The following is a 21,064-nucleotide window of genomic DNA, read 5'->3' as shown; positions in this document are numbered from 1 at the left end:
ACAGATCAGGCCCCCAGAGCTCAACTGCGTGAAGCCGGGACAAGAAGTCACAGCCACTTTTCTTCCTCTGGCCAAAGAGTGGCATGTCTACTTATTTGCTGGCCAACTGACCAGCTTCCTTCTCTTCCATCACCACTGGTGGTGTATCTTTCTCTATCCCCCCGATCCTGTGCACTGCAGTAAAAGCCGTAAGCAGCTTCCTTCCTCCGCCGCTGCCACTCTCCTCTCCTCCTACTCCCTCATGGTGGGCTTTTCAGTGTGTGAAGCGCTAGCCCAGAAGAGGAGACATAAAGAGGGAGGGAGGTGAAGATGACAATGACAATGAAGAAAGTGAGGGGAGCTCTTTCTCTGGGTGGGATGAGGTGGACAGGAGCAAAGGAAGGGAGTGAGAGAAAGAGGAGGGAAAAGGAAGAAGAGGAAGAACAGGAGGAGGAAGAAGAATGAAGGGTGAGTGGAGGGTAAGGTAGGGGGAAGAGGGGTTCTGCTTTTCCTGGGGAATGATGTTGCTTTAGAATTATTGATCTGATTACTGAGTGTTAAAAATCTGTTGAGAAGAATTACAGTTAAAATATGATAATTATGTTTAGAATTTGTTCAAGAAGAAGAAGTAGTTGTTGTTTTCCCTAAGTGTATTCTGGTGTAAAATGTAGCGCATTTGGCTAATTTCAGTGGCAGGATTGTGTGTTCAAAATTTGTTATTTATCTGATTTGATTTGATTTCTATACCACCCTTCCAAACGGCTCAGGGTGGTTTACATTAAAATTGAGTCTTAGCTGTAAGATGCAATCTAAAATGAATCCAAAGGCAGATACCAGCAACAGCCACTGGAGGGATGCTGTGCTGGGACTGAATAAATGACTATTCTCTCTACAGAAGTTGCACTATTACAGAGTGCAATTTCTGTTTTCCATTAAAAAAATAATAATAGGCAGAAATTAGTAATTTGCTTATCACAGGAAAGATTGTAGATTCTCTTTTACTTTGATCTCTACCCCACTCCACACACACCTCCCCCTCACACACACACACACACTGCACTGGGAAAACAAAATGGGTATTACACCACAGGCTGCACTCTAGCTAAAACCAACAAACACCACAAGGCTTCTGTGAAGGACAGCAGAATTACAGCTGCAGAGGAGTTGACCTTTTGGAACAAACATCAGGCCAAGGATGGAAGGAGTCTCTCCTACACACACACACACACACACACACTTCCTTCCTTCCAAGGCTGTGCTAGGCTGTTATTTGGGTTCTTAACGCCTTCAAATGGTTTGGACATGCAGTCCTTGCTCCCAGTCCTGACTGGATAACTTGAAAGACAATTACTCTTGCAGAAAGCTAAAAATGGAAAAGTAAATGAAGAGGGAGGAAATGCCTTCACACGTAAACATTCAGTCTCTTTAGCATTTTATGCTGGAAAAAACCCAGCAGACCTATCCTCTTACTGCAGGGCAAAGGCTGCTATGAAAAAGAGCTGGTGTAAGGGAAACAACAGCCAAATAAATCAGAAAAAATATTCCGTCATCTTATCTTTAAGGCAGGGATAATTCCTTAGCCTTTTTAAAGGATATAATAATTACTGGTTTCTCCAAATCCCGCATTACAGATTTTCCTTTTTTTAGCTACAGATACACATTAGCTGTTTCCACACTTTCCAAATGCATAGTCATCTAGGACTATGTTACATCCGGTATACTGTTGGGGCACATGTACGGGCACATGTGCCCCAACCTTAGACTTAAAGGTACCAACTCAGAAGTATGTGGAATTGAGGCCTGTGTCTGATTTCATTTTATATTAAGAAATGAATTAATGCCTGGGCTCAGAGTGAATTGACACCCCAGATCTCGACTGGTCTGTGAGGGAAGAGGCGATCCAGCATTGTATTGTGAAATGGGTACTCAAGGGAGTACAAAAGCTAGGCCTGAACAATCCAAATGCTAAAATGTGACTCACTACCAGATAATGTCTGTGGAAGAGGCCAGAGGCTGATCTCCCCTCTCCTCTTGCAAGAAGTCAGTGTTAATCCTTGTCAATGATTAACTCAATTGCTCTCTATAGAAATTCAACATAAGTAGATGCATACAAAGAAAACACCTATAGACTCTAATTCTTACTTTACTAACACTTTAACACCTTTTGGGATGAGGTTAGCAAAGAGAAGATGCCCATTTTCAGCTCAGAGATGCAGATTCGCTTTGGGCAATGTCCCCCCCCAGCACACAGTTTACAGAAGATGAGATTCAGATCTCTCTGGACTGGCCAATATCCTGAATAATTAAAAGACATTATCCAGAAGGTAACAGCATTGTCACCCCTTTTTGAGGACCCAGGAAAAGATGGAGATTTGAATAGACTCTAGGAGAGATAAAAGGAAAATACAACTATAAAGAATGAGGCTACTGGACAGAGAGCTGGCATTCTTGTGCCTACAAGCAATCGTGTGCCTACATGAAAGACCTGCTCACAAGCAATCCCAGAGTTTGCTGCTAAGCCGCGGGGCAACAAGCAGGAACTCTGTCCATTGACAGGAACTGTCTGTGACTTCTACTGCGCAGTGAGAAGTCAAGACTTCCCCAGCCATGGTGCTCTGACTCTCAGCCGTGCTCTGAGCAAACTGCATGCTTGATCCAAAAGCAACAGTCTCCAGCCAAAAGCCTCGCTCCTTCAGCTGAAGAGATCCACCGCTCTCAAGTCTCTGATCCTGGTAATATGCTGCCCCTACAAGCCTTGGATCCCTCCATCTTTTCCCCTCCTTCTCCCCACCCCCTTTTCCTCTACTAGCAATAGCAATAGCAATAGCAATAGCAATAACATTTATATACCGCTCTATAGCCGGAGCTCTCTAAGCGGTTTACAATGATTTAGCATATTGCCCCCAACATTCTGGGTACTCATTTTACCGACCTCGGAAGGATGGAAGGCTGAGTCAACCTTGAGCCCCTGGTCAGGATCGAACTTGTAACCTTCTGGTTACAGGGCGGGAGTTTTACCATTGCGCCACCAGGCAGTGGTAAAGCCACTAATTCCTGATCTCCCCAAACCATGCCAGTCCTCAACCTTCCTTACCCCACCCCTTTTCTGTCTATATCTGAATTATATTAGGCTTTAGGAAGGTTTAACACACACACCTATGTTAGTTAGGAACACTGGGTGAATATTGTTGCTGGCTAGGGTTGAAATACTGTTATAGAATGTTCTGCTTTCTGCTCAGCTAGATTGATGTTGTTATTCTTTTATACTCAATAAAGCCCATTGAATCATTTAGGATTGGCTTGATCTCCTTTCTTCCTTGCGCCCAGATCCTACATGGTCACTATATAAAAGAACTTGGTCACTTGGTGACACTATGAGACAGGCCTAATTTTGTATGCTAGCTAATAAGCATATTTAGTATATAAATCAGGCCTGTACTGTAACAATACTTTGATGTTCCATTCTGCATCTAAAACATGTTCTTCTGCCCACCCTACCCCTCCTCCTAGAAGACCAGACTCAGAAGAGGATCAGCACAATGCTTGCTGATTGCTGTGCAACCGTAGGAAGAAGGCAGCAAAGGGAAAATGCTGAGACCCAGCCTGCACATTCATGTTATATCCATTGCCTGATTTATCATTATGTCATTCTTCATCACCTGATGACTAGCAGCTGAATGTATGAAGCCCACTGCACCCGACCTGCTACAAAAGTTTTATTTCTAATGGCCGATTCACACATTCAAGTTGCCGCTTGACACAGTAGTCACCAAGCAATCAATATGCATGTGTGAATTGTCCCTGGGGGAAAAGGCGCTATAAGCCTGGCCCTGTAGTCCACACAAGTTAGGGATGCTAACTTGGCACTTTTTATGCAGTCTGACAAGGGATATAAGGCTGTACATCAGATGCTTCCATTAATTTGCAGTTATCACTGTGCAATTTCTTACAGTTCCAGGGCTGGGGGCTCACCTATGGGAACCAGAGTGTGTGAGGCCAGTCAGGAAAGCACACGGGACATCTGAGAACAGTTGCTTCTGCCAGAACTTGCCCTGCAGGAAATGATTTTTTGATACAGCGGGGCTAACTGACAAATCACAAAATACGGGATTTGAAATCTCAGCATGCGTTGCAATATCAACTCATCTTCAAAACTTAACATTTGGAACCCAAGTGTAACCACTTTTCCACTTGTCTTCAAAATAAGAAACAATACAAACAATACAAAGTCCTTCTGCGCAAGCTCCACTAAAATGAATGGGACCAGCACAAAAGATTTATCTTTTGTAGAGGTGTCGCCTTTACTGTCCTTCGTTATATAGTGAAAGTATTATGAAGACCAACCAGAATCCATCAGTACTCCCTTTCTAAGAAGAGAGGCGCTGGTCAACAAGCCTCCCTAGAAGCGGGACCCTCTAGGAAGGAATAATTTCCACTAATGTCAAATCTGTAAAAAGTGCCTGCAATTACTCAGTGGTGAGGACTAGGTATTCAGCATAGGCTCAGAAGCATATTCCCTGTTACTTCTTCATATTTCCATAACTGAGTTCTAGCAGGTTCAGGGGCTAACAAACATTAGAATCCTTAAAGACACCTGCTTAACTTTAGAAAATACTTATTGTACTCATATAACAAGCAAGATAATTGAGCAGATAATTTGGCAGCACTTGATTAATCTGAGCAAGAGGACATGGGGGGGGAAGTATTGTATAATCTTTGTACAGGTTTCTCTCCCCTTTTTTAGGTTCTATTTAGTAGAAGAAAAACGGCAATTAACCATGGTCCCAATACACCACCAGGCAGTGAGTTAGGATCTGGTTGAAGGCATGCCCCCCATTACAGCTTAAGACAGAGCTCCACCAATGGCCCTACACCAGCATAATGTTGTAGAACAGGGTGTCTTAACCTTAGGCCGCCAGAAGTTGTTGGACTACAACTCCCATCATCCCCAGACATGGCCTTTGTGGCTGAGGATGATGGGAGTTGTAGTCCAACACCACCTGGGGGCCCAAGGTTAAGAAACCCTGATGTAGAATGTTATGTTGGCACACATCCACCACACTGGGGCAACTACATTGGCAGAGAGCCCAAAATGGGATGGCACCAGAGGCATGCCATGGACACAGCAGATATATGCCAAATCTCATACTTCCTCACACCTGTTCCAAGTTCCTGTCCCAGAATAACATTACACCAGCTTTAAAGGTGGTATAAATTGAAAATCTCCCCATTAAACCAATTTGGAGAGCCAAAATACAGTGCGTCCCCTCACTGCTCCTTGCTCTGCCATGACAGAGTATAAGATTTATACTAACTGCAATCAATCACAGAACACAAACTCCAGTGTAAAAATAAAAACCCAACTGGGAATCCAAAGCTCCGATGCCAGGGTGGCACAGCATCAGTTATATCTTTTCTGGTATTGAGCTGTACATTCTTAGAACACATGGGAGAACTCTGGTGACAGGAACTATGGAGAAGAATTGAAGAGAATTTTTTTAAAAAAATTAACAGAGATTGGAGGTTTTGTTTTGATTCAATTCAATTCATAGTTTAACCACAATAATTAAAGGCTATTACATCCTTTTATTGGACTGATAAGCGCTCAATGACTTGTAGTGGAAACTATGGACTGTGATAATAAATATAGTCTCAGATAAAGAAGTATGCGTGTTTGGTGGGGGCATGTTCCTTTCTTAAGTCTTCCTTTCTTAAGGGATTTCATAGATTTATCCATTATTACCATTTTGTCTTATGAAGTAATGAGTGATAATTTAGTCTTTACTGAATAATAACTACTCTAATCTAGTTGCCACAATTCAGAAATATTACATCACAGGGGTCAGTTCTTTGACATTCCTCATCACCACAAATCATCCACATGGTTTTGATGAAAAGCAGAAACTTAACCAAAAATGGAAATATGGCTCTGAGTGAACAGTCATGCTGTCAAAGAATTTCCTGATTTGTTTCCCTCAGCAAAATGCATACAAGTATCGAGCATGGAGACATGGGTTACTTATCCAGCTACCACAAAACAATGACATCAGCTTTTTTCTTTAAGTGCAGGATCTCTGCAGTACACAATTTGTGGGCTTTTAAGTATGCAATCATTCTGGCAGATTGCACAGGATGAATTGCTGTAATTCCCATCAATTTCCTACATCATACAAATGGTTTCATTACACTGCCCAAATTTTAAAGCAGAACACTACATAACCAATCCACTTTTTAGACTGACATGGTAAACACTGTTTCACCCGTGTAAAAGGTCAGGCACCCAAATCTGAGTACACTGCAGCAGATGTTTCGTATACCACACACAGAATTTATACTGTTGAACTGGAAAAGTTGGCTTTGGAAACAGCCACCGACATGACAAACAGCTCTGTGGAGCTGCTGCACATTGTGTCAGGGCCACTGTGGACATGTAAGGCAGCATGAAAGCTGCAGAGAACAGGCGGCTGAGCAAGCAGCATTGCTACAATTTCCCCCATCTGCGATGTCCGCAGCAGTCCCACAACGCTGTACTGCTGCACATCATGTCAGCCAGAAAACATGGTTAAAACGAAAAGGAAAGAAGTATTACCAGTCGTTCCATCTCCTGCTCTTTAAGCCTCTCTTCCCTCTGCCTCCTGTGGTAGTCCATTAGGTCATCCCTCCCAGAAACAGAACTAATGCTGTTCTTTCTCTCCCGTATGGAAGGTGTCTGTCTGAGGCTTTCCAGTTCTGCTTCATCAAAGTCCATGGAACTGCTGGAGACTTTCCTTCTGGCAGCAAATGATCTCTCAGAATCCACAGGAGTAAAGGAATTGCTGGGGCTTGTCCCTGAGAGTCCAACTCTATCAAAATCATCAGAAGCATATGAGGAAGAAGAGGCCAAAAGCATTTTTCGAGCAATACGAGGGCTTGCGGGAACACTGAGAGTTGAATTCACGTAGGAATTAGTTTCAGATGCAAAATTTGTATATGGTGAAACCCCTGAGATATAAGAAGAAAAATTAAGGTAATTGTCAGCATCCAGCATACTTTGAGGTAGGAGGTCTTTTTCCATAGTCTTTTTTCTTTTGGAGTTCCCGAGAGAGCTCCTCGGGGGTAAACTGAGTGGAACGAGCTGGCTTTCTGTTGATTTGTAAAGCCTGGGTAACGAACGGCTATAAACTCCCATATTGCTCAGTGAACCTCCAGAATACTTCCTGGTTCTAGACCCCAGAGTTTCCATGGTTGTGTCCTTCTGTTTAGCTGGTCTTGACTGAAGAGACAGGAGATCCTGAATATTCATCCTCCTGCCCTGCTTTGGACTGGAGGGCATACTGGCAGCTCCAGAACTCCCGACTGGTGAAAGAATGATTTCATTCCCTGAGCTTCCATTCCACATGGCAAGAAGCGATCCAGAGTTTTTCCGCCCATCAAGCACTCCTGGGAAGTAGACATTATCATGAGATTTATTTTTCTGACTGTACTTTGAATAGGGAAACTTATCCAGATGGCCAAACTGTTTCTCATTTTCTCGGTTAGCATAAATATCAAAGTCTCTCTTTCCTAGGCTGTACCCACTTAAGGATGGAGATGTGCCTGAAATGGAGCCCATATGCTTTGCAGAGACATTCTTGTCTGAAAGATAAGAGCTCTCACAAGCCAATGGTTTACTTCCCTGAATTTTGGTAACGGATGGCATACTTTTAACACTGGATGCAGGGCTAGATTTAGGTGGCACAGGCTGTGAGAGGGTTAAATAAGAACCAGAATAGTCACCATTTGTTTTGAATTTCAGAGCTGATGAATATTTTTTCTGGTTGAGCCTGTCCATTATATCCTGGAGATCATTTTCAAGAGAATTCATCACTGACTCCTTTCCTAAACTAGTATTTTTTAATTCCACCTGGCTTTGCAATTGACTGTAGTCTTCCATCATCTTACTAGAATCTGAGAAGAAGAAAGAATGAGGAGAAAGAGAATTAGCTTTGACAAGTATCTCATATAACCTGAAAACCAGAATGCCTTTTTAGCAATGATGATTAATTTCAGGGAGAATGTTTCAAGGCACTTTATGCAAAATTAGTAAGCTTTCAAGTACTTGCTGGGAACTGTAGGTGAACCAGTATTGTTTGTCACTTTCTCTTCTGGGTCTGTCCAGAAGAGAAATCTGCCAATCTGTCTTTACACTTCACTGAATGCATTGTAGAAATTACTTGAGTGAATTCTTCAGGTGTGAGTCCCTAGATCATATCACATGATCCAGCTGGAAGAATACTTAACTAAAATTGCTATGTGGAGTACCATGATTATGTTTTTGTTGTAAAGTGGTATATTAATGAAATAACTTAGCATAGCCAGGAATCATGGGCGTAGCTAGGGGAGAGGGGGCCTGTGTTCATCTCTCTCTCTGGCGGCCCCCCAGAGTGTGGGAGATAATGAGGAAAATAGGGAGGGGTGGAGCTTGAGGGCCTTCAGGAGCTGGGGGCCTGTGTTCTTTGAAACCTTTCGCTCAATTATAGCTACGCCCCTGCCAGGAATACTTCATTTCTGATTTTGTTTGTTTGTTTATTTCCATCTATCAGATTTGTAGACTGCCCCAAACTTCCATCTCTGGGCGGTTTACAACACAAAACAAATTAAGACAAAAATGAAAACCTTAAACAATTTTAAAAAACACAGTCAAGTTAAAAAGTTTGGATGAAAAAGTATGTCTTTAAGGACTTTTTAAAAGTTAAAGTTGTCAGAGATGGGGAGGCTCTTATTTAAGCAGGGGAGCAAATTTCAGAGTCTTGGGGCAGCAACAGAGAAGGTCCATCCCTGTGTAGCCGCCAGACAAGCTAGTGGCAACTACAGACAAACCTCTCTGGATGATCTCAATGGGCAGCGCTGCTCATGGTGCAGAAGACGTTCTCTTAAATACCCAGGGCAAAAGCTGTTTAGAGCTTTACAGATTATATTATGAATGAATTAAGATCCATTACTATACTCATCTCCTATATTTTAACTTTACAAAATGCAGAGCCGGGTCTCACAACCAGTGAGACCCGGTTTGGGGAGCTAAGCGGGGAGAGCGGACTAAGCCCGCTCTCCCTGCACACGAGCAGGGCGGGAGCCCTGGGTGGCTGGATCGACCGCCCACACGATTGCCGGCTCCAGAAGCTCCAGCATACCCTGCGCGAATGCACAGGGCATGCTGGCAAGACCCCCGGAGCCGGGAGGCGGATTTTTGACTCCCCTCCGGGGGTCTCCTTGTGAGTAGCTGTGGTGCAGAGCCGCGGCTACTCACGATTTTTAAAACCAGGTTTGTGGAACGCTCACTCCGCAAACCTGGTTTAAGGGCAGGGGTAGTTAGGCAGGTGACCCGCTTGCGAACCACCGGGCTTGCAGCTGAGCTCGGTGGTTCACACGATGGGAGAAAATCGGGCTAGCCTTCGCTAGCCTGATTTTCTCCCATCGTGTGAATAGCCTCAAGAATTGACTGTACCTCTTCTACTTAATAGCCATTTGATCCCACCAATTTATACATGTTGTGTATATATGTATATATGAGGGCACATGCATCTACACACACACCTGTCAACTAAGGATGACACATCATGCATCTGATGAAGCGCACTGCAGTCCATGCAAGGTTACGCTGAAATAAATGTGGTAGTCTTTAAGGTGCTACACAAGACTCTTGGCGGTTTTAGCTGTAACAAATTTACCTGGTGACCTCCCTCTGGATGACAGTATAAAGCGACTCTGGTGGCTTGATCGTGGTGAGATTGTGAAGTCATGAGCAGAAATGCAGATGAGTGGCCATCCCAATCCCAGTTTAGCTACTTTCACACAAACAGAGGCTTCATTCTGCAACAGCATCATGTGCAACAGGTTTGTCTCTAAAGTACCTCAACAAACACACATTTCCAAACCTACTTCTGGCTGACAAAAATTTGAGCCAGAGCTAGAGGGACAGAGATCATCAGGGGATTTGGAGCTGAGTGTTACCAGTATGCTGATGACACCCAGATATACTTCTCCATGTCAACTTCTTCAGGAACTGGCATGTCCTACCTAAATGCCTGTCTGGAAGCAGTAATGGGCTGGATGAGGGAGAATAAACTGAAGCTGAATCCAGATAAGATGGAGGTACTTATTGTGCAGCGTCAGAACTCCAGAGATGATTTTGATCTACCTGTTCTAGATAGGGTCACAGTTCCCCAAAAGGAACAGGTTCGCAGTCTGGGAGTACTTTGGATCAACATCTCTCCTTGGTTTCTCAGGTTGAGGCGGTGGCCAGGAGTACTTTCTATTAGCTTCAGTTGATATGCCAGCTGCGCCCGTTTCTCGAGATCAATGACCTCAAAACAGTGGTACATCTGTTGGTGACCTCCAGACTTGACTTCTGTAATGCGCTCTATGTGGGGCTGCCTTTGTATGTAGTCCGGAAACTTCAGTTGGTTCAGAACGTGGCAGCCAGGTTGGTCTCTGGGTCATCTCAGAGAGACCATGTTACTCCTTTACTGATGGAGTTACACTGGCTGCCGATAGGTTTCCGGGCAAAATACAAAGTGCTAGTTATAACTTATAAAGCCCTAAATGACTTAGGCCCTGGGTTTTTAAGAGAGCATTGAATTGTTGAATTGTTTTAACTTTTTATATATGTTTTAATTGTTTTATGTCAACCACCCAGAGATGAAAGTTTGGGCAGCATATAAATGTGATCAATCAATCAAATATGTAAACCAAGATTAATATCACATTGATAGAAATGAATTGCTGCTGGATCCAATCACAGTCACATCTATACTCAGCTGGAGTTGCTTCTTGCCGCATTCAAGGGAGAAAGTATCTTATAAAAAGTGACACCAGCTAAATGTTCAAGCAACTGCACATCTGGCTGGCAGCAATACTTTGATAATTTTAATGTCTCTTGTAGGACACCTGGCTAATGAATACGGTCACCTCTGGCACAACGTTCCACTTTCTCCATGCTCATACTTGCTCATCCTATTTTTGCCAGTGCCTGCACTGATGGGACAACTTCCAGTGACAGGGCCAGAGTTGGGGGAGGTGTCTATTTTCATTACTGACAGCAGAGCACAGTGGCTAAATGAAATGTTAAGTGTCACTATCTGCCGAAAAGAATCAAGGTTCCCCCCCACTCCCCAGTAACTCCTAATTTTGTGAATAATTTCATCCACAGAATCATGAAAGTGCTACATTATTTCAACTTCAGTGCACCATAAGTTCATCTATTTACCCACTGTGTCCTTACTTTTGGGGAAACATTTTATCTTCAAGGATTGCCTGCAGTATGAGAGAGAAAAACCCAAGTTTGCATATATTTTGCAAAGGCTATAGGGTGTGTGTGTGTGTTTTGCTCAAAGCTGTTCCTTACAGCACATTTTAGATTTATCAGTGGTGATGTGAAATGCTATTAATATGCAGCAGAGAGAAGCACATGGAAAATATTATGCATTGGCAAGAAACTTCCATTACTCCACCCCACACGCACAAGAAAAACCTGATGCAATTGCTAGCGTCACTATCTGCAGCTTCACATACCAGCCCAAGGTCCTTCATAACACCCTTGTATGAATTGTAATAGAACATACAAATGCAGCAGGATAAGTTCCCTATCACAGCAGTTTAGAACCAGATGCTCCCAGACCAAAAAATATACTGTCACTGGTGCTTTCTGATCAAAAAGTTCAACATGGTTTAGGTATTAGCACATTGGATTATGAGCAGGAAGACCTATGTTTGAATCCCCACTCGGCCATGAAACTCGCTGGTAATCTTGGGACTGTCCTCCTTGGAGGGAGGTTGGGATAGAAATATAACTAACTTTTGCTCAACATGCTGGCTTCCTTGATAGTTGATGATCTACAACTTTCCTGTTCAAGACCTGTTACGATCTACAACTTTCCATGAAACAGCATGATCACAAATATGGTGGATTGGGGAAGCACAAGTTCAGAAGCAGCACTCATTATTATTATTCCACACATATTCCAGGGATAAAACTAGATATTCAAAACAAGTTTAAGAAGCTGAGCTACAGTTCCAAATAAGCCTAATATAATTTTAAAGATCACTTTAAAATATTGTGAATGATTTATTTAAAAGTTATAAGCAAGATCCCAAAAGGAGTGTTTATTTTTCTTTCTAGCAGGAAAAGCCAAAATCAGCAGAGAGATCGAGCACTTTCTCATGATCAGTGGGAAAGGGCTCAAGTGAGAGTGGGGAGGAAGGAGGCTAGTAGGGATGTGCATGGAACTGGTTCGGAGGCCCTTTATGGGCCTCAGAACCGGTTCAAACAGTGGGCAGTTTGAAGGCGGGGGGGGGGTCTGCTTTAAGGGGGAAGGTGCACTTACCCCTCTCTCTGCTTTCCCCCCACCGGCACTCTGTGTTTTAAAAGTCCACCAGGGTGGCAGCTTACCTCCCTGCCTCCCTGTTGCTACCTTTACCGGACATAGGCAGAAGTATCCAACACACCTGTGCGCGCCGGATGCATACACAGGCATGTCATAGGCATGAGATGATAGGCAAGGAGGTACGCTGTCGCCCTAGTGGACTTTTAAAACACAGAGCGCTGGCATGGGGAAACCAGAAGGAAGGGTAAGTGCACCCGCCCCCGCCCTTAAAGCAGAACACCCGCACCCCCGCCTACAACCCCGCCCGGTTCAGTGCACATCCCTTGCGGCTAGCATTTACCTCCCAACAGATGATCCCTCTGTCTTTGCTGATGGGCAGATTGCTTGTCCAGACAATTGCCAGCTGTACCCAGCAATGTGGAGGGTTTGGGGCTGGGCATTACCCTGCCCCCAAAGTTCCCATAATGCACTGCGGGAGTATGCAGTGCAGTGTGGGGATTCCCACGATGCCAGCTGGAAGCCCCGGCATCTCCCAGCCCTGGATGCAAGCAGCCGGGGCTCGCAGACAAGCAGAAAAATGGAGCTTGCTCTCTTTAACCTCGTTTTGGAGGCAGGCTCCGGAGGCGAGTTTGCTGCCATGCCGCTGCCAGGAGCCGGGCTAGGCCTCCTTAGCCTGCGTGTGAGAACTACTCAGAAAGATATAAAAGTATCTGGTAAAATTTAACCAACAGTTCAAACATAGAAGAGTAATTGAGGATTTTGTAATCTTAGGTATTTCTTATGCCCATCCTTTAGTCCAGTGTTCTGATCTCCAGTATTGCATGTCCTATTCCAAACTTTCTATTTCCAATTTCTATTTGGGCCACATTCACATGATGTGTTGTGTGTTCAATTGCTTGCGTAGTGGTAGCCTATCCTCATACCTTAATCACAAATTTCACACAAACCACTCAAACTACAATAACAGTGCAGAAAATAAAAAGCAATTTGTGACAAAATATTTCCAAGTTTTACTTCACCTTTTCCTAGTCAATGTGCTGGTGAAATGGAGTGAGGTATTTAACAATATGTAAATACTTTGCTCTGTTTCACCACATTGACTAGGAAAAGGTGAAGTAATACTGGGAAATATTTTGGCACTAGGTTGTTGTTGTTGTTTTTATTTGCTGCACTGTTATTGTTCTTTGAGTGATTTGTGTGAAATTTATCATTAAGGTGTGAGGACAGACTACCACTATGCAAGCAGTTTTAATCTTAATGTCCTAAATGGCCTGAGACTAGTATTTTTATATATAATTCGCTAAGACATACCTGTGGCTAATCCCATGTGTGGCAGCTCTCGTGAGAGTTCATGAGTAGCTGCCCAGATAGCAACAGGGAAGAAAATAGCTATGGTGGCTGGCAGCAGGAGGAGGTGCGGCAGGCCGGCCAGAGGTAGTGTGGCGGACCGGCCAGAAGGTGAGAAAAGGCGGCCACCAGCGGGAGGTGCCGGGTTGGCTGGCAGGAGGAAGTCGTGGGCCAGCGAGCCAAGGCAGCTGGCAGGAGGGCAGCCAGGTGGCTGACTGGCCGGGAAAATAAGCGCTGGTGGCGGGAAGGGGAAGAGAGAGAAAATGGCTGTGGCAAACTAAAGGTGCAGATGCTCTGTGCCCAGCCCAGCTAGTACCTTAATATTTCCAGAAAAACCTGCCTGATTTGCTTCTGAGATCCTTCTGCAGGTTCTACTGCCTTCAGAGATGGGGCAGGTGGTGACACATGACAGGGCCTTCTCTGTGTCACCCAGTCTTTGGGATGTGCTCCCCAAGAGGGCTCATCTGGCCCTGAGTGATGTCTTTCCAGGACCACAAAAGGACCTTTTTATTCATAGAGGTCTTTACATTCTTAGCTTTTATGTATAATTTTATCTGGCTGTAAGTTATCCTACTGCTTCCTTTTCCATTCTATTTTTATGAATGATCTTGCATTTCATCACTCATAACTAAGTTTGCTCTGCGAAGCAGCTTCCTCAAGTCCCCCAAATGAAAACACACACACACACAAATATATAGCACATATTTTCTCCAAGACTTCTGCTTTAGGAAGACTTCTATGCTAAGCAGGCTTTTTGTCTGAGTTAGCACTGCAGTACTTTTGGTGAGGTTCTCTTATTGGGACACAAAATAGTAGTGGTCCTGATATGGATGTCTATATGTTCCCACTGATTATTTTCTATGTATTCCCATTTTTCTTTCTTTCTTTTAACCAGGGCCAAACTTGCCATGATGCAGAAAATCAATGATTCGATCTCCCAATGCCATTTTTTAAAGTGTAAAAGCAGCTGTGGTGATTAGCAGGGGCTGAATTAGATGAGGGCAGTGAGTTTGGAGAGAATAGTGCATGTTACCTCTTTCCCCCAATCAAGTTAGCCTCCACAAGCTGCTATGAACTTCACTGGGCGGCTGAGGGGGCGGTGGGGGGGGAGCCTGTTGTGTCTCTTGTGACTATTCTTCCCCAATGGGACTAACAGCAGTTTTTCAAGAAGGGGGCAATTTTGATTAGGGGGAAAACAGAGAAGGAAAGGATTAATCTCCCCTGCTTAAGAATTGTTACCCCAATCCCATCTTGTCCCTTTAGCTTGCAGCTGCTTTAAAACTTTATAGAAGACATCAGGAGATTCAGTCACAGTCTTCTGCATCATATCAATTGTGACACCTAGTTACAATTTTTTAAAAGTCATCTTATCCTATGACTGAGAGCTACATAGGGCTATAGCACATAAGTAATCAGTCTTTTTTATCTGAAGTAATGAACAGGGAAAACAGTAAGGCACAGTATATTTCCTACTAATAGGCAGTATTTCCTAGTAATAGAATTTCCTACTAACAGACTTGACTACTGTAATGCACCTATGTGGGGCTACCTTTGTAAGTAGTTTGGAAACTGCAATTGGTACAGAATGCAGCAGCCAGACTGGTCTCTGGGTTTACCCAAAGGGACCATATAACACCGATTCTAAAAAAACTGCACTGGCTGCTGATACATTTCGGTACGAAATACAACGTGCTGGTTATTACCTATAAAGCCCTTTGTGGCTTGGGTCCAGAGTACTTAAGAGAGCGCCTTCTCTGTTGTGAACTCTGTCGCCTATTAAGATCATCTGGAGAGGTCCGGTTAGAGTTGCTGCCAACTCGTTTGGTGACAACTTGGGACCGAGCCTTCTCTGTGGCTGCTCCAGGGCTTTGGAATGCATTCCCTGATGAAATAAGAGCATCTCCTTCTCTGTTTGTTTTCAGGAAGACCCTGAAGATGTATCTGTTTTCCCAGGCTTTTAAATGAAATTTAAATTTTAATGTGTTTTTATCTATTGTGATTTTTATCTGTTTTATGAATTTTAAATGTTTTACATTTTATATCATACTTTAATTTGCCTGGAGATTTCTATATCAGGCGGTATAGAAATTCAATTAATTAATTAATTAATTAATGTGGCAGGATAGGAAAATCCACACTACATTTTAATTAATTAATTAATTAATTAATTAATATAATTAATTAATATAAATGTAGTGTGGATTTTCCTATCCTGCCACATTGATATATCCAGGTTTAATTTTAATGAGCTGTTTTTGCTATTACATTTTCCTGCAGCACTATGACTTCTCAAATGGCTTTACTGGCACTTCCTACTTAGTACAGATGAAACAGTTGTTTTCATAGGTGTAAGAAGAACTTTCTCCAGCTGGAGGTCAACCAGAGTTTAAATTGATTAACTTTCATTGCAGAGTGCTTGCCTCATCTGTATAAGCAAGAATGTGCTAGTTAAAGCTATACAGGAGCATTGTTTTATCCTACCTGTTTGGTTCTTAAAATAGGTTTTTTATTGGAGACTCAGCATTATGGGACCAACAAAGTGAACCTTATTCTTGTATGGAATGCATTCAAATACCAAGGCTATACAATGAATTATTATGGGCCAAATTAGTTTGCAATCTGCATGTGTTTTGCTTTTTAATGTGATTGGAAGTGCTTCCTTACAGCTCTAATATACACAGATCCTAATCATGCATTTCAATATTTCATCTATGTAGGCATTATGGCAAAGTGTGGAGTTTGTATCTTGGTACAGTAATGCAAAAAAAAACCTCTTGGTGTATCAAGAGTACACCAGCAAGCCTGTTTCCACAGCAACAAGCCATGTCTCCTCAGACAAATGCTATATTCAGACACAGCATGGGGGTAGGGTTTCAGCACATGTCAGAATGAGGTGGGGCTTACAGACATATCCTTGTGAAAGCTATATCTGAGTTAAATGTACCCAAGTTGGAGCAGGGGCTTAGCAAGGTTATTAGTGTCACCGGGACAGGGTGCCCAGGCTACCACTGATGATGCAGGCATGCTGGTGCATGATGATGCAGTTGGAATAGATGTGGCTGGCACAGGGTACGAACACATGGTGGCACCTCAACCTCTCCAGCCAGCAGTGCTTTCTTCACCAGCTAGGTTCTCCCTCACAAGAGAGGAGGAAGGAAGCTCCTAGCTGATAAAGAAAGGGCTTTGCTGGCTGGAGAAGGCAAGGGTGTGCCATGCGTTCATCCCCTGTACGGTGGAGGAGAATGGAGCAGGGGGAGACTGGGATGACCTGGGGGTGGGGGACAAGGGGGCAACTTTGGAGCTCCCAGATACACACACACACATGCAGCCCAGGGGCATTTGTCCCCTCTCCCCCACTCTAGTCGAAATACACCTGATTATGGCAAAAGTTTGGCCTTTAAGAAACTTCAATTGTTGAATACATTTGTACACCGAAATTTTAAAAACACACAGGATAATGTAGGGAGATGACTGGAGTGCCCTGGGACACCTTGGTGGCCCACACACATACACACACCCCATGCACATACACAGTACAGGGGTGATTGTCCCCCTTCCCCACTCCATTATCCCTACACTCCTGAGTTGGAGTACATTTGACTAGGGTAATACAGCAATTCAGTAATGCAAAAAAACTTCAGTTTAAAATGAGAGTTAAGTTGCTTTACATTTTCACTTGTGCCCTAAAAAGAACAGAAATTGCAAGTTAAGGTGCCCACCATCTTAACTTCCACGCCATATAAGCTGTAAAGACTTTGTACAGTCTGGTATTTGATGATGGCTTTAGAAATGAAGCTCCGTGCACCCACACTCTGCCTTGATCAGAGTTGCATCAGGCAAAAATTCACCATGAGCATCTCTAGGAAGTGATTAGGGAAACTGCACCTTTTAAAATGTCTCCTGGATCCATCCATCCCCAGCCCAATGTCCCACTTAAAGCCCAAGGCAAAATCTGGGTTTTAACATAACCCTTACCAGCACATGCACACACGCACACGCACACACACACACACACAAATGAAGAAAGGCACAAACACACCTCGCCCATTCTTGCATACTCCTTTTGGCAAGCCAGCATTCCCTGCCAGCTGCCCCACCCAGGGCTCAGATGACCTCCGCACACATGCAGACTCCGGCTTGTGTTCACAAACACCAGCTTGCCAAGGCCGGAGCGAAACATGCACCAGAACGGGTGAGGAGCAAGCGCCAAGGCAGAGAGGCAGGCGGGAGTGTTCCCTGCCAGCTGCCCCACCCCCAGGGCTCAGATGGCCTCCACACATGTGCAGAATCCACATATGTGCGAAAGCCATCTGAGCACTGGGAGTGGAGGGTGGGACAGCCGTCAAAGAATGCCGGGGGGGCGAGGCAAGCGGTGGGCGGGAGCATAGCCAGCAGGCAGCAGGGTGGGGACAGGAAGTCAACAGAGTGATATGGGTGGGACAGGGCAGGGTCAGGGCAGCAATTCAGCTGCTATGTGTTTTATGGGTAGTCTTGTCAGCACTGTAACCTCAAACTTGCTATGACACAGCTTCTGTTTGCACTGAAAATGCATTTTTCTGCCTCTTAAAACGCAACTTTGAGGATCAATTGTAAAACAACAATCAACTGGGTCCCGGGGAGATATACAAAAGGCATTTTTATGGCATGAAGTCTAAAGGCTGAAGTTATGCAAAAGGACTGCAACATCATTTAAACAGCACTTCCTCAGGCAACCTTTTAAACCCCTGTTCAAAAGGGAAAAACTTTAAATTAGTCTATCTAAGCCATTTTCCAATGGATCTTCACCAAATTTGCAGGGGAGATGTCCCTTGTCACCTAGAGAACGTGTCCTGATGGCCAGGCAGATCAGACAAATGGTTTCAAGCAATAGAAAGTTCAGGGCTTATAATAATTCTAATGGCACAATTGTGCCAGTATAATTTGGCCTTGAAGTAGCCTGAACCATGAAATGTTAAGGAAATAATCTTATTATTATCTTTATATGTAAAATGCTTTGAGGACACTTTTGTTGAATAGCAGTATATAAATAGTAGTTGTAGAAATGCACCCATAAAGGAAAATAACACATCTCATACCTTGGTAGGCAAGATTATTTCTATTTGATAACATGTTGCTTGCTGCAAAAGAGATGATTACAACCCAGTTAGATGGAACCATGTAAATGCTGACACCTGTAAATAAAACAAGAATGCTGTTTAAATAAACTGACAATGGGAATGTTAATCAATACTTTGAAATCATACACCAAATCTATTTATTAAAACATTTATATCCTGCATTTTAAATTTTAAAAAATCTACAAAGTGGCTCACATGTTTAAAATCAAAGTTAACATAATAATAAAAACAAAAAAGGAAACAGCAAAACAAAAGCAAATAATAATAATAGCTAAGACTAATAATTACGACGATGACAACAATGAATATTTATATAGCGCTCTTCAACCAAAGCTCTCAAAGCAGTTTACATAGGAAAATAAATAACACATAAATAAGATGGTCTCCTGTCCCCAAAGGGCTCACAGTCTAAAAAGAAACATAAAGCAGACACCAGAAACAGCCACTGAAGGGATGCTGTGCTGGGGCTGGATAGGGCAAGTTGCTCTGCCCCTGCTACATATAAGAGAATCACCACTTTAAAAGGTGTCTCTTTGTGCAGTTAGCAAGGGTTAATAGCCAATAAAAAAATTAATTTAAGCAGCAAAGGGGGCAGGGGGGAAGCCAAAGAATAAATTAGTTTTATGGTATTCTGACAGGATCACCAAACATCATAAAGAGAGATGTTGAAATTTATTTGATGAAAAATGTTCATTTAAAAATAAATAAATAAATAAATAAATAAACACTGGGGCTGTTCTCATGAGCAACCAAGAGAAGCTAAGGAGCCATGTCTGGGCTTGGCTGCCCGTGAGAATAGCGGGGATCCACACGGATTCTGACGGTGCCACGGCGACAAACCGGTTTATGAAGCCCCCTGGTTAGCTGAGGTTAAGGGTGGGAGCACATCCTTACAGTAACTTGGGCTAACTTCTTGTGTGTGAACGCTGGCTGCTCCCAGCTGGTGCTGGCACAGGAACAGACTGCTGGCCATCACTGGGGGGATCCCCACAATGTACCACACACTCACGTGGTGCACTGTGAGATTCTTGGAGACCGGGACAAGTCCCGGCCTCAGAGTGATCAACCCTGCTCTGCACGGAGCTGGGCTGATTGTGTGGGAGCGTGGAACACACTCACACCAGGCTTCTGAGGATCATTTGGGGGAAGCCAAGGTTTGGGAAGCCCTCCCCCGCCCCACCCACCTGGTCATGGGAACGACCGCACTGTCATTCAAACCAAGAGTTCCATATGCACCAATGAGCACATGGAGTTCGTGTATGTGTCACTTGCATTCATTTTGACAGAAGAAGCCAATCCACGTGGTCATGTATTTTGCATGTGCTACTGGTTGCCTCCACTGCAATGAATAGGGAGGCCACTACAAGCAGCAAAACTCCAAATATGAGTTTCAATTCACCCATGAAAAACAGATCTTTGTATCAGAGTGCATATTGCTAAGCTTTATTTTCCATTTGACTAACCCATGTAAGCTAAAGCATGAGCAAATTCTTCATCAAATTGACCTTCTTTCCACCCATTTATTTATTCAAGTGTTTTGTCTGATCTGTCTCAAAGGCACAGGGTACATAACAACAAATTAAGAACGACAAAATATATATTTTTTAAGTTACTAAAAACTCCTCACAAATCCCGCCCTGATCATTGCAGGCCACCAACAGCCAGACCAGCTTAAACCCTCTTTCATCTTTTCCTTTCAAAATGATACTTCCAAGGGAACTGGAGAAGCGTGTAGCATCGTTAGACAGGATCATAATGCGGGGGAATTAATATTTATTTTCAGCACTCCATTTCACTGGCATGCAACACTTGGGCCAGCAGGTTCAGCACATGAATTTTAAAAAAATTAAAAAAATATTTATCTCAGCATGGTATCTTATGTGCAGGATTTAAGACATGAATGTTTGAAGAACATTCAAGAAAGATCAAAGGTGTTAAATGCAATTAGTATAAGAAAATGGGAACAAACTTTCATTCCAACAGCTCTGCCTTCACCAATTCTTCTTCAAAATGGATGCATGAGCCAAGTTGTAGAAAATACAGTCGAAGAATTATTTTTATTTGAAGTTTCTGAGGGAATTTTATTAAAAGGAAAAGAAGGACCTTTCCCCCAGGCTTGGCTTCTATAACCTTATATGAAGAAAAACATATTTTAAAACTTACAAATATGCAAGAAAAGGATTCCGAAACCCGCTAGAATAAATACGACAAACACAAAGTCATTTATTGTGAAACACTAAAGTGCATTCACATCTGTTATGACAGTATTCCCTCGCCAGC

At 43.3% G+C, this 21,064-nt stretch overlaps 1 protein-coding gene across 11 annotated transcripts in view; it reads right to left on the bottom strand.

Moving 5' to 3' along the window:
• The window catches only part of PHLDB2 (pleckstrin homology like domain family B member 2), a 119,535-nt gene that overhangs the window by 75,485 nt on the left and 22,986 nt on the right, over window positions 1–21,064 (bottom strand). For 8 of the 11 annotated variants that reach the window (XM_053307927.1, XM_053307925.1, XM_053307926.1 and 5 more), the window contains exons 2-3: window positions 18,743–18,838; window positions 6,569–7,905 (exon numbers count right to left, since the gene is read on the bottom strand). In XM_053307927.1, the coding sequence (XP_053163902.1) occupies window positions 6,569–7,905; window positions 18,743–18,824 (1,419 nt within the window). In that variant the 5' untranslated portion in view covers window positions 18,825–18,838. The remainder of the gene's footprint in view (window positions 1–6,568; window positions 7,906–18,742; window positions 18,839–21,064) is intronic. The other 3 variants (XM_053307931.1, XM_053307932.1, XM_053307934.1) reach the window with 3 other exon arrangements.

Source organism: Hemicordylus capensis, chromosome 3 (assembly GCF_027244095.1).
Source record: "Hemicordylus capensis ecotype Gifberg chromosome 3, rHemCap1.1.pri, whole genome shotgun sequence".
In the NCBI taxonomy this organism is placed as follows: domain Eukaryota; kingdom Metazoa; phylum Chordata; class Lepidosauria; order Squamata; family Cordylidae; genus Hemicordylus; species Hemicordylus capensis.
This window is presented reverse-complemented; position numbering and strand designations above follow the sequence as displayed.